The following is a 14,227-nucleotide window of genomic DNA, read 5'->3' as shown; positions in this document are numbered from 1 at the left end:
CGCTCCTTTGCCTGGCGGGAACCGCGGAGTTATCGATGTTCCAGGCTAACTTCTCCCCCTACCCGTGAAAGTTCACACATACGTACAACTTAACACACACATATCGTTTTCCTTCCAGCGTCACTGTGCATAGATGTGTGACTTGCGGTGATGTTATCGACATCGCCCAGTAGGTCCCATTTATTACTTTATTCCAAGCATTTAATCAAATAGTACACTGCGGACTAGCGCCGACTAAACGCCTCTTGCTCACTACTGGCTAGCTCTATTGGGTCATAGATTGATGTAGACGTAATGTTATGTTATGTTGTGCCTGCAATCTAGTCAGATATTGAAGTAATCGGGAGACAGGGAATCGCGCATTACCGAATCATAAACGTCTTTTGTAGGAATACCAGATAGCTGGATGATTGATTCCTATGCAACATTATATACAAGGCACTGTTCATCCCTTGCAGGATTTTCCGAATGTGAAACTTTAATAGGTTGCGCAACATCCGAAACTCGGCCATATAAATCTATGCATCTCTCAGTGATGGATGTAGATCGTGGGCGATGAGCGCGTCCTCTGTGACTGTATCTCAGAGGAGACTCCGCCAGAGATCGGCCTGGAAAACTCCATTCCTTCCCACGTTATCGTCACGGCGATCTTTTGGGACAGCCAACCAAGCAGAGCTGCCGGGCGGTGATCTGTTTAAAACCTCCCTGCCAGGAAGTCACCCTCTGACAGGCGAGCAGTCAGCGTCAGTCGGTGAGAGGAGGACCGGGTGATCGGGAGTGTCAGACAGGACAGGACGTTTCTCTCCGCCTTCTCAGTATTAGGGATACGGTAAGTGTTTACTAAAAGATGTCAGAACAGCTTTGTAATGTCTTAGAGTACGTTGGGGTGCCGTTTGTGACCGTTGCCGACTGTCCGTAAAGGTTAAGGTAGCGTGACCATTTAAGATGTCTAAGTATCTTTTTAATAATGTCTTGAGGAATTGGGGTGTCGTTTTTGGCAGTTTTCCGAATATCGTAAAAGGATTTGTAGGATCGTGCGACCATCGAAGATGTCTAACCACCTTGTACGTACATAAGAGTGCCGATTGTGGCAAATGTCTTTGAAGATTTGTCTGAATGTGATATCATGTATTTGCATGCTGTGTGAGGTATTTTGTACAAGGATCGTCTCCAGATCTTGACAAATGTTTTTGTCGAGCTACTAAGTATGTTACTCCGGGCATGGAAGCAAGCGTTTCGATTTGTCTATTTCGACACGCCCGTACGTGTTTCCCTCCGGGCGCGCCCATTTGTTAGCTTTTACCGGAGGTTTGTGCTTTAAGCTATGGTTACATCCTAAAGGTGTGTACAAACCACTTTGGTGGAAAGCTAAGCTCTGTCGTGTACCGTAAAGGCACCCAAAGCGTTTTCAGTGCAGTCATACTGAATTTTCAAGTTCAATAACCTCTATATATCCCATAGCAATCCACTATGTACATACCAATCTGTGAGGCAAAAATGCGATGATGCTGACGGAAAACGGTTGCTTGTTTCATATTATAGGCTGTCTCTAGCTATTTATTGGTGGTACCAAAAAATAAAGGGACTCATCACGTAGCTTGCTTTTCGGGCTACTCAAATGGTATAATTCTGAAATTATGACGAAAATGTCGGTATGAGACAAAATTGTTGTGCAGGTTGTTGTTCCAAGCCTCGCGGTAAATTTTGGCGAACATTCGTTGCAGATAGCAGTCCAATTAAGGGTTTCTCATATTTTGATAATGGTCTCTTTTTAAATCAGGGATCGTACTTTGGGATTTATCAGCCCCGGTGAGGTGGATTATGAATAGCGACAACATCATGTGTTAATTTTCCGCCTTGTTATTTATGTTATAGTAGAGATCTCAAGTCGACCGTAACGTTGTAGGAAATTACAAAGCCTTTAAATGTTACATTTGGGCCGCTGCCAAAGGCATAACGTAACGTGCCGTCTAATGTTGCTAGTTTGTACGATTGTATCTTAGGTGGCGCTTCTGATATCAATTGGGAATGTGGGAAGTAATTCCCTTGGCGTCTTTTTTTATTTGTATCTAACATTCGGTACCTCACTGAAACATGACCATGAGCAAATTGAGTTTTTATAGGTACTGTAACTTAGATAGCGGCTGTATCTCTATAGCTCCCTCCACTGAAGCCATGAGGCAAGTGTTAAAAGAATATACTACTTACATTCAAACTGAGACGAGCCAACAGCCATTGCAGCAAATGACAATACACAAATACCTAGTACGTAGTACGTGTATATACAAAAACAGTACTTAGACCGGTGCATGCAGATTAGGTACATTAGACATATAAAAATGTACCTACACTGCTCCAATTCTACCTGCACTAACCTGCATATGCAGGTGGTATTTCGAGCTCTGCTCTAAACATTTCAGTTTGACTTCTTCTGTTTCAGCAATGAGGCCCTCGACGCTGGTCCTTGTGCTCCTGGTGATGGCCACGACGACATGCCTGGCCCAATCCGCGATGCACAACCACATCTTCCCCTGGTACGAGTTCAAGAGGGCGGCGGCAGGCCGGGGCAGGAGGCCGGCGGCGGGGGACGACTTCGACGTCATGCTGCCCATGGACGGGACCACTTCACAGGTCAGGATGGGAGGAAGGATGGAAGGAGGGAAGGAAGGAAGGGAGGAAGGAAGGAAGAAAGGGAAGAGAAGAGGATTGAAGGTGGAAGGAAGGAAGGGGGAAGAGAGGAAGGGAGGGAAGGAAGGGGACATGAAGGAAGGAATATGTAGCCCCAAAAGAAGTGCCCAATCTCATTTGGCCACTTAAAGTTATGAAATTAGCCATACCACTCATTCCATAAATACGTGGCCTAAAGATGCAAAACAAAATGCTAATCAGTAAAGAAAATTCAAGTCGCCAAGTCTTCATCTGCCAATATTTATCGATTTTGTATAACCGTAGGTATTATAATTAAGCCTGAGGCTTGTGTCAATCATTGTCAATCACTGCACGAACTTTGACATGTCCTACGTCTAACAGACGTCATCGGACGAGGGCACTGATGAAGAAATCAATTCTCCTAGAGGGGGTGCAATTAATCTATCATTTCCAGATCGTGACTTACCTGAAACCAGCCTCTTTCCTCCGGGTAACGGTTAATGATTAATCCATCGATCTAAGTCCTCTAGTGGTCACCTGATGCAATTAAACTGTCAGAGATACCCCCAAAGGTTTCCTACTATATTTAAACTACTTTGTGTGTTTGGTTGATCCGTAGGTCCCCTCACAATTACGCCCCATTAAACAAACTCTAAGGAGATTTTATACATTATATGCAGAAACAAAAAGAGGCAGGGAAACGACAATTATGGTAAACTAAGCTTACAAGTAACAGTCTTGTTCACATAACTTTATTTGGGTATCCATTAGTCGCCCAGAAAGAATATTAGGCCATAGTATCGTTGTGAGTTTCAGGCCAGATTGCGATATCGCTTGTACAATACCCTTTGGCGCCAAATGTGATGCTTTGGGATAAACATATTTGCCGTTTTATGTCCTCAAAATTCATCGCCCTTTTAAGTCGTACATTTTGATGCTGATAACATTACGGCCCATAGATCTTCATCAGATCTAAATGGTTTACGCTATATGTACATAGCACATAATATGATCATATCTTGGTTATAGCTCTGATACGGAAGGCATTGCTTCGTACTAATGTAATTTCTCCCCTCATTGCAGCCAAAAGGAAATTATCGTACTTTTTCTAGATGTACTTGACAAGGTTTTTTGGAGTCAAACCTCTTTTGTATAATGGGGCCCTATAGATTTATAGAAACGTCTAAAATAGGAACTTCCGTCAATTCCAACTCATTTACTCTGTGTTAATTATGTCTCCCGAGGTGTTGGTTCAGCACACGAGCGTGATCCGGCATGTATTATTGACATGTAAGTCGCCGTGCTGTCAGACAGAAAATCCTGCCTGATCCTACGGGAAAACTTTAACAGAATGTTGGCTCTTCTTCGCAGTCTGTTAAAAATGTTGCGACAAATTGGCCCTCCTTGGGGACCCTAGAAGGTCGCTAAATGATCTTTCGTGTCAAAAGGGTAAGCTCAGAGATCTGGAGTGACCTATTCAAGACGTCAAAAACTCCCATTAAGCTTGCCTGGACACAGGAGGCGAACTAACAAGACGGTGTTTAGGGACGCCCTCAAAATACTGAGGTGTCATTTTAATGTAATCTGTATGTTTCTATTAGGAGATGTTTTATTCTATGGCAAAATGACATATTTGTCACATTTAGGATTAACTGAAATTGTTTATTATGTACGGCATGTACAGTTCAAATAACTTAAAACTGTCGTTTTGGACTTAGCATGTGTATGTTTTTAGCAATACCAAACGCCTCAATTCTGTGTGGTTATAGATATTTATTGGTGGCACCTAAAAACGGCACTCCTCACGTAGCTTGTTTCTTGGCTATTTCAAACGATGTAAGTATGAACTGATGACGACAATGTGCCAAGAAATGGCAATAATTTCAATGTCAGACAGATTTTCACCCCGAGATTGCATTGGATGGCTTTGATAGCCTGGGTACCATTCTGGTTAGAGAACGTTCGCTCCCACAGTTGCATGGTTGGTCGGTAGCGACTGTGGGAGCGGACATAAACTAACCAGACTATTAACTATTAAAATCAAAGAACCCACATATTATAGAAAAAGTGGGTAAATTCGTCTTCATATAAAGAAGAAGTCAAACCCAGTAAAACTAGTATACCATGTATGTTGTAGAATATAGTATAATGCTAGGCGTAGATATAGTCTCACATACCACTGTATTTTCTTTCTTATGTTGTTTGTAACTGCAATTAGCCCTCGGGCAAGTATTTGCAATAAACTTTCATTAATATTGAAATGAAATACCTTTATTGTACATTCATGCCACGACGGGCTAGGTACAGGTCAAGACAGACACATAAACAAACGCATATAGAAAATTGGAGACAAGAGATGCACTACTTGACTTAGACATACATACATAAGGAACATACAAGGGTACTATACTAGGCTAATATAAAGTGTTCTAGTCACTGGTCAACTTTATTATTGTGGGGTCGTGTGGCGCAGCGGCAGCGTTCTCGACTCGGAACCAGAGGCCCCGGGTTCGAGTCCTGACATGTCACCGATCTTGTGCCCTTGGGAAAGGCACTTTACACTTTGGGAAAGGCATTTTCCTCACTTCGCTCAGGTGTAAATGAGTATTGTACTGTCCCTGTGTTGGTGTCGGCATTAATATAAGTTGAAAAAACTTGAGTTTGTCGTCACCACGTCTTGTGATTACATGTTTCGGAAAAAAAACTTTATCATTGTTACTTTTCTAACAGAACGAAGACGAGACGGAAGGTGATCCGGTGGAAGGGGCGGTTCCGTACGGTGTAGACAGGGACGCCCTGCCGGTGGACGTACAGACGCTACAGGACAGACTCGCCCGGATGTACGTCTGTTTCAACCAGAAAACTGGAAAGTGGCGATTCTGTAGGGTAAGAACATACGTCACTTCCTGTTAGTTCTCGCGTCACTTCCTGTATAGACACGTCATTTTTTGAAAGGCCATGTGTCACAGCCTATTTTCACTTATTGTTTTCTGTATGATTGTTTATTTTTACTGATGATAACATGCGATAACATGCAAAAAATCGACTGAACGTACTGCGCCCGCGAAATATTTTACGTTTTTCGTCGGATGTTTGGTCAACGTTGCGCCAGAATTTCTCCCGTTGCATGGAGACGCTATCTTTTCCGACACAAACAATTCAAAACTACAGATAGGATGTCGTCCTCCATTTCCCGAATACGGCCTTAAACTAGACGTTCTGCCAAAGTGCAGTACATAATACATTACGGGTTTCGCGTAGGCGCAGTACGTTCTGTAGATGTGCGAGTTATGTGCGATGCCCAAGGCCCAGCATACATCTCTGGGTCACTGCCTCTTCAGACTGAAAAGCGTTACCGTCAACAGAAAAATTGCCGAAGCAGATTCAGGCGCTCGTTCTAAGTGGACTTTAAGTTCACTCCAACCACCTGTTCTCACATTAACATTAAGGAGATGACCTTTTTCCATTGCTTTCCCTGAGACGTGAAATCTTAAAAACCTTAAGAGGTAGTCCTAATTGGAGGAAGGCCCAGAAGGTGGAGCCACTGGACCAGAAGTAACAGGGCATCCTGTGTCCTTGGAAAGCATACATCAAAAGTTGATCTTGCGCTCGTGATGCTATATGACCTTGATGACCCCCGGGCAAACTTATAATACCCATATCTGTAGTTAGATGTGAACTAATAGCCAAACATCGTACGGAATAAAAATGAAGGTTGTGTAGAACTCAATGTAAACGTGACGGTCAACATAATGTAGTCTAATGTAAGTATTTTGTGATATCGCCTATTTTGAAGTTCTTAGACCATTCTTCAGTATTGCATTAAAATCTTTAGAAACTATCACAAGTATTCTTAAGTCTGAAGACAGATATCTACCAAAAATTAGCTGTCTTAGACCCGTATCGTCGATTGGTTACCTCACAGCTTGCTTGTAAATCCTACGGAATCAAAATCGCACAACGGCCCAGGACGAATGTGGCCGTGCCTTTACAAAACATCAATAGAGCCGCGACAGGTTGAATGTATGGTCCCGGGAAAGGGCCATTTACACCTACAAAGTATCACTTCCTCCCTCTTCACGGTCCGTTTACTTGGGCATGAATCGTTGAGTATCTGGACAACATCAAAGACTGGGAGACACAGCAGTGGAATAAATCACTAGGAGAATGGGGCTAGAGTCATTCTACGACATCTCGCTTCATAGAATCAGATAGAACTCGCGTTGAATCTGTAAGGTGAACACTATTAAGATACAATCTTGATATCATATTATGAAACATATTGTGATATGAATAAGTACTGCATCATTATCTGTTAGTCAATTTATCTTGTATAGTAGAGAGAATGTTCTAAAGAAACTCAAAATGACCAAAAGGTATATATGCCATTCTGCGTACAGGATACAGAGATCGACTTGAATCATTGAAGCCATTTATTCACACAACAGAGGAAGAGTGCGCGTTAGGATTACTATTCCTGTTGCTAACACGACATTTCCGCAGGCTGGTTTCTAACAGTATTGAACAGGTGCCAGAAAACACTTCAGTCCCCGAAGATACATGCTATTAAAAGTTTAAAACGACCAGCAACGCGGACACTGAACAGAATAACACATCTGTACATCATACACACAAAACCTGTGTTATAGGTTTAGATTCCTATGAATAGTTAGCTTAGTCTGTACATCAAGTACGTGTGTCCTGGCTCTGCCTTCGAATCTTTCCGTCTTCTTCAGGGAGACCCAATATAAACGTAGGTAGATGTTTGCGGAACGACAGTGCCTTCACTGTGCCAAAAGCCAGGACTAAGCGGTTGAAAAGGTCATTTGTTCATTGTGCGATAAAACTGTACAAGAAGTCTGTTTCATAAACTACCCCATGCTGTATCTGCATCCAATTTTGTTATCTTTATGCTGTATTTTACTACTGTTTATTGCTTATCGATTGTACTGTATTATGTGTTTATTGTAACAAACTACCCAATTCAGGGAGACTTGTGTCCTTCCCTGCATGTGTATGTTTGCGGTTGGAAAACCAATAAAGACGTCGTCTGATTAGTACAGTTTGAGGCAAACTATTGCTCAGGGAATGTCAGGGATGCCAGGAGGTGTACTAACTCCCAAAGGTGCATTTTAAAACGCACAGCTGTTAAACCTTTGTTCCTGCAGTTGTTTCGTTCTCTCCAGAGAGACCCTGGGTAAATACATCTTCAAGCAAACCTGTGATAAAGGATGGACTGCCAGGGATGCTTGCAGATATGGGAGCCCCGAACGTGCCATTTTAAAACGCACAGTCTGTAAATCGTCTCCTTTTCCTGTGTTTTATTTCTCTCCAGAGAGACCCCGCGTAAGTACATTTGGAGGTAAACCTCCGGTCAAGGAAACCATTTCCAGACCACCTACAAATGCCATAGTCCCTTAGGTCTAAGGTGTTTCCTTGAAACACATAGTCAGTATCAGTAAATCTTGTATTGTTTATCGATCTACTTTTCTGCAGGGAGATCCCAGCAAGGCCGAGAACAGGGTCCGCTGGTGACGTGGCTATCCCATCATGCCCAGCGCCACCGAAGCCTTTACTGACTCCAGAATACGCATGCGTCGTGGATGATCTCTACTAAGTCATCAGCGAAGTTCGAGGCGATTCTATGCTATTAACTTTGTCCCAATTGTCTATAATAGTCTCTAACAAAGTTGTATAAGAATATTTATCGTTGTTTGATATTTATATGTAGCGATAAAGGGTTACACGATGTCGGGATATTATGGAGTTCTGCATTTTGCTTCCGTTGAACAAAGTGTTGGACGGTGAGGACTGAAAGCTATAAAATACACAAGATCCATTTTAGGACAATGCCATAGCAACTTCTTCTATTTCTTCTCGAATGTAGTCGCCTTTATGATAAAAGGAATGGTGACACACCAGAAAATGAAAACCAGAACTTCTATGAACCACACAACGTTCACATCTAAATATTTATGTCTAATTCTTTGTAGTTGTTTACTGTTCGTTTTGAGACCTACCTCGTTGTATTCCCATACAAACCAATGCGACCACATTGAAACCTAGAGGTCCCGGGTTCGAGTCCTGACATGCCACCGATCTTGTGCCCTTGGGAAAGGCACTTTACACGACTTTCCTCACTTCGCTCAGGTGAACATGAGTATCGTCCTGTCATGTATTTGTCCCCTGTGTTGGTGGCGGCATTAATATAACTTGAAAAAACTTGAGTGTGCCCTCACCACGTCTGGTGATTACATGTTGGAATAAAAAAAACAATTGACAAACTGTTTAAACCCCCTCCAATTAGTGAATCGTCCATTTATTCCATTTTAATACAGCGGAAACCCAAGAATCCATATTGAACTTGTTAGATGAATTTCTTTTTTTCATCGACTTTCAAACATGCTAAGTTACCATGATACTGAATGTGGAAAAGGATAAAGATATATCTTTGTTGAATAAAGAGTATTGTGACTTATTAAACTTATTAAACGTAAAGACGTCTGTGTTCTTAGTGTGATTTGCCAACTGATTTACTGTAGAACTAAGGGAAGATACCCTGAAGTTCAAAGAAACTCCGAAAGGTAGCGCTGCTGAGTAGAGTCACTCGGGAACTTTCTGTACAACGAACTATCCGATGGCGATGCTTGAAGTTGAAGAGAATAATAGCAGGGTTGCAGGGGGGAAACTGTATGTGTGTTTGTTTGTTTGTTTGTTTATTTAAATGCAACAGTGCATAAGAAGTGGCAACCAGGCAGCAACAAGGCTGGTAGCGGCTACCACTGACACATAAGTGCATAAATACAAGGCATATGTGTGTGTGTGTGTGTGTGTGTGTGTGTGTGTTTTATTCCACAAAATGATGGATCTTTTCAATCAAACACATTCTATACCTCCACAACGCTGATACCTTAAACTACTAGTACTGTGGCGTTTGGAGCCTTTCTAACCTACGTCTACATCCTATTAACACTAATGTTGGCCCTGTCCTTGGTGCTGAAAACATGGTTTCCTTATAATGACCGGATGCCCTGGGGACGAGGTTAGTACCATGAGTACGAGATGGGCAAGGTAACCTTTGACCTTTGCCTCAGAACATGGGAGTCGGACGACAAAGTGTCAAGAGGTGGGTAAAATCGTCCTTTTCTTAGATGTTTCTGTATCTTACTCACAATTTACGACATATACAGCCTTCACAAACAAACAAAGAAGACATACCAATAGATATAGCCCTAAACTAGTCAGTATTATGCTAAAAGATAGCGGAAACACTACCGTGAATCCGATTTGACACCCTGATGACACTATACATGCACGATACACAGCCGTATACGATTCGACACTATAGCTAACTGCATAGTATGTTACTGGTCCTGAATTAGTACCCACCCCCTCTGTGACTTGAGGAAAAGGTTAGCATTATTATCATTCTTGAGTTTGTATTTTGACAAGCCACGGTGGAATTTCATGCAAACATATAATATAGCTTCATTATCGAACGCTGCTTTTGTTTACATCATATACATGCAAATTATTTGAAGACATATGCAGATTATTGGTAGGCAAATCTGCCAACTCTCGCCGGTTTTTCCCTACCACTCACTGGCCCTGTTGTCATGGCGATCGCTCGTTGTCTAAATGTTGTGATGTCCTTTTTTACATATACATATTCTAACATCTAATCACAAGACGTGGTGACGGCACACTCAAGTTTTTCCAAGTTATATTAATGCCGCCACCAACACAGGGGACAATACAGTACTCATTTTCACCTGAGCGAAGTGAGGAAAGTGCCTTTCCCAAGGGCACAAGATCGGTGGCACGTCAGGACTCGAACCCGGGACCTCTTGATTCTGAGTCGAGCACTCTGCCGCTACGCCACACGACCCCACATATGTCCCTGTGTTACGTCAGCTGCACAACAATAACAGTAAATGGTAAGACATGCGCATTCTGTCATGCAAATGTCCCAAATCGGTGTAACCCACCTCTATCTCCAGAGGAAATACCTTCAGTCAGTGTGTTGAATGATATATCAAAGGAACTTGACCTTGAAAGCTCATGCAAAAGAGTTCCTTAAATGATTTTGAAGTGAGACGTAGCTCTAAAAATTATAACGCAATCACAGTCACAGTATCAGTGGCTCATACTACCGTACTAGATGCAGGTTAGTCAGAGTTTCGCTAGGAGGTGCGATTTAAATAGGCTTTCTGTGCAACTGCCTTGTTCAAGTGTCGTTGAACGGACTTTCCCGCACTAACAATTTTTCTTGCGAGGAGGCAATTCATGTGCAAGATATTGCAGCAAGTACGGCCTACTTGCGTAATGGGGCATGTCTGGATAGTTTTACTGCTTTGTCAATGCGAAACTGTGCAGAACAATTTATGAATGAAAAGGCATTTGCGGCACCCAATTCCGGTGTTGAGCCAAATCCTTGAGCTGCCACATACGTGAGAGGTCAGGCTAGGGTTCAGGTTAGGGTTGGTATTAGAGTTAGGGTTAGGCTTAGGGTTAGAGTTGGGATCATTGTTCAGGGCTAGGGTTAGGTTAGGTTTAGTCTCCCACATCACGACTAAACCCCTCCCACCCCTTGTCATAGGTACGTTGGAAACCCTCAAGTAGTGTCGGAGTCATGTATTTGGCAGGATCATGTATTTGGCTTGACACCGGGTACAAGAACATGAGGGGGGCTGTCAAGCGATGATCTTTCACAATTCATCTCGCGAGAGTACAACTGACCAATCAGCTGCCAGACAGACCGCGTGACGTTCTGGTCTCCAGGGAAACCGCGAGAGAGTTCCGTAAAGCGCGGGCGGGCTGGGTCCATATAACTCGGGCGTTCCACCCTTACTTCGGCCGCCAAGGACAGAACAGACGCGTCGGGACAGACACCGCCAACTTGGTGACGACCAGAGCAATACAGAACAGGACAGGTAAGATCTTTGTATTGTTGCTTTATGTCTGATATATTTAACTATGACTAGGTACGTACAAACTAGCTAATTCAATGATTTTAGGACGTTTATGTTTATGTAAGGGAGTTTCAAGCCCTTGTGAGAGCTCCTTGGTTTATGCAATCTATAAGTGGTGATGTGTGTTTGACTCGCTGCTATACGCTACACAACACATAAAGTGTTAATAGATTTTTAATGATACTCTTAAACACCATAGTTGGATAAGAAAATATCTTTACAAATATGTGAAAAGTACGAGGAAAAAACAAGATTTGGGGAGCATATGTATGACCTTGTTACAGAAGAATGCGACCCGTTAGAAAGACATTGTCACCTGTCCCTAGCACTACAGATAACCCGTTCAGTTCTGGATCCCAACAACTTACTTATGGCATTAGAGAGGACACGAAAAAGACCAACAAGGGGCCCTTTCTGCCTGTTTTTATTTAAGGGGGACCGTTTACATACACAGGTATACAATTATACGCCACACAGTTTTTATGAATTATTAACGTGTTAAGACGTACGGAATGCATTCTACCAAACTTTAAAATTGTATGTAGGCTGCAAAAGGTGTGGTTTCAATGAAGCATTCAACCCATAAGTCACAGTATAAAAAGAAAAGGTTTTGAAGGGTACATTTAGTATCATTTGACTCGTGTCTTGCGTCATTTATACAATGGTTTAGAATGGCCATTGAAGAAATACCCAAGACATGCACTTTGGTCATGTCTACAGGAGTTCCAGACTGACTATTCAAAAAAGTAATTCCACCCAACTATGATGTAGCTTTTTGCGTCATTCTTACAATGATTATAGACTAGCTTTTCAAAACTACTTTCTCCTCTTATCTGGTCCAATCCAACTATGACGCAGCTTTTGCGTCATGCTGACAGTGGTTTTAGATTTGCTATTCAAAACTACATTCTCCTGTGATCTAATTCCTATTCACAACTAAATGATACATGTACAGTGTCAGTATGTTATGTTATGCATGCCAAAGGTATTAGAAAGGCTAAAGAAAGGTATTTCACAATGATCTAGTGTGCCGTGGTGTAGTGTATGGTAATCCCGTCTTCCTATCAGTTCGGGAGGGAAGTAAGCTCGAGCAAGACGTTGGACGGAAAGCACCACACATTGATCATGTTAAAGAACACACGTCGGTTACATAAGTGTGGTGTGGCGCCCAGACCAGTCACTTTATATTATACGTACCTACAGTAGCTACAAAACTAGTGTGGAACTTTCTGGTTGTGCGCTTTATATTCCAAACTCACATACAGCCGTCTACGGTCTCCCCTGAATGAAAATTGACTTGATTGAAATCCGTGTCTCAAGGCACTAAAAAAAAACTGAGAGACTTCAGAAGACAGAACCGTCCTGTAATAGCCCCGCGGCGCCACTCGCGGCCGGTAACGTGACATGTGTACGAGTTCAGTCATCAGAACACGCTACAACCTTCACTCTTATTAACTTCCTGGCAAGAGTTCCATTTCTGTGCGAGCACGGCTAATGTCTTACGTGGGTGGTACATGGACCAACCTCTGAGTTCGCAAAAAAAGTTCGATGGAAAGTAAAACTTAATGGAGCCAAATGGTTTAAAAGGTGCCACCGACGGCGTCGTGTTTTAGGTTGTAGGAAGTAGAGAAGGTATGGTTCCACCTTTCGTTATCATTTACCATGAAGGGTTGATGAGCAAGTATTTGCACTACATGCGTCTAATGTCTATCATCACTCTAAAGCTAAGGGAATGAGCAAAAATGTTCAGGGAATTAGTGTACAGAAAGTTGGAAATTTTGTCATCTATTTTGAGGAAAAACGCTTACTGAAGTAAAATGAAGTACTGTAACAATGATTTGCTTCCAGAGAGAGGATAAATTATACACATCAAATTGCAGCAGTAATGGACAGCTATGAATATAGAAGCTTAAAAATGGAAAGGCGGATATGAGCAAGGCTTTTACATGAGTAACACCTCAGTAGGCGGGAGCTTTAATCGTCTTTGTCTGCGAATCGTGAGTAAAGTTGTTTTTCATGAGTCATAAGCTTTGCCAGGTGTCTAGAAGTCTTAAACTGTTAAGATCCTCAGATACTTGTCGCTAAGACGATTAAGACTAGACGCTACTTGCGACAGGTGGTTAGTTGTGTAAGACATCGGTCGTGCAAGCCTTTCCAACTTCTTAATTAACATGCAATAAGACATTCGTAGAGTCATGAGGTAGAATATACCCTGCCTGCCTACTGCCTATATGCACAGGCCAGGTACTGGCCCCTTGCTCCCCTCTGCCAGGTACTTCCAGCCAGCTCTATCAAGGGCTATCGTCTCTGCTTCACTTTTGGCAGTGCTATACTGGTAGAATATATGTCCACATCAATACATGTTATATTTGATTTAAGATACTGTGGCGTGCTATGGTGTAGTGGATAAAGTAACTGGTACCTGGTCTCACAATTAGACACTAACGAACACAAAACAAGCCACCAGGGGTCCAAAATCTAACAGGCGGAAAGGGAGTTGGGACCTAACCCCCATCTAAAACGCCCTTGTCGCCTTCACTCTGCTCATGTTCGACAGTTTCCAATAACGACCCTCCCCAGAGGAAATACCACCGGAAAACTCATCT

General features: G+C 42.5%; 1 protein-coding gene across 1 annotated transcript; it reads left to right on the top strand.

The window, feature by feature from the left end:
* The first annotated feature begins 504 nt into the window (after nt 1–504).
* Nucleotides 505–8,398, top strand: LOC109478070. The gene is made up of 4 exons (XM_019779530.1): nt 505–829; nt 2,441–2,631; nt 5,380–5,535; nt 8,146–8,398. The coding sequence occupies exons 2-4, from the start codon at nt 2,443–2,445 to the stop codon at nt 8,182–8,184; spliced, it is 384 nt and encodes a 127-aa protein (XP_019635089.1). The 5' UTR covers nt 505–829; nt 2,441–2,442; the 3' UTR covers nt 8,185–8,398.
* The last annotated feature ends 5,829 nt before the right edge of the window (nt 8,399–14,227 follow it).

This window comes from Branchiostoma belcheri, unplaced genomic scaffold (assembly GCF_001625305.1).
Source record: "Branchiostoma belcheri isolate BF01 breed outbred unplaced genomic scaffold, Haploidv18h27 scaffold42, whole genome shotgun sequence".
Classification (NCBI taxonomy): Eukaryota; Metazoa; Chordata; class Leptocardii; order Amphioxiformes; family Branchiostomatidae; genus Branchiostoma; species Branchiostoma belcheri.
This window is presented reverse-complemented; position numbering and strand designations above follow the sequence as displayed.

Bases quoted from the DNA above. Each gene is read 5' to 3' on its own strand.
- LOC109478070 (XM_019779530.1), top strand. From the start codon at position 2,443: ATGAGGCCCTCGACGCTGGTCCTTGTGCTCCTGGTGATGGCCACGACG. The intron at 2,632-5,379 runs GTCAGGATGGGA...CTTTTCTAACAG, and splicing joins TGGACGGGACCACTTCACAG to AACGAAGACGAGACGGAAGG. The intron at 5,536-8,145 runs GTAAGAACATAC...ACTTTTCTGCAG, and splicing joins GAAAGTGGCGATTCTGTAGG to GGAGATCCCAGCAAGGCCGA.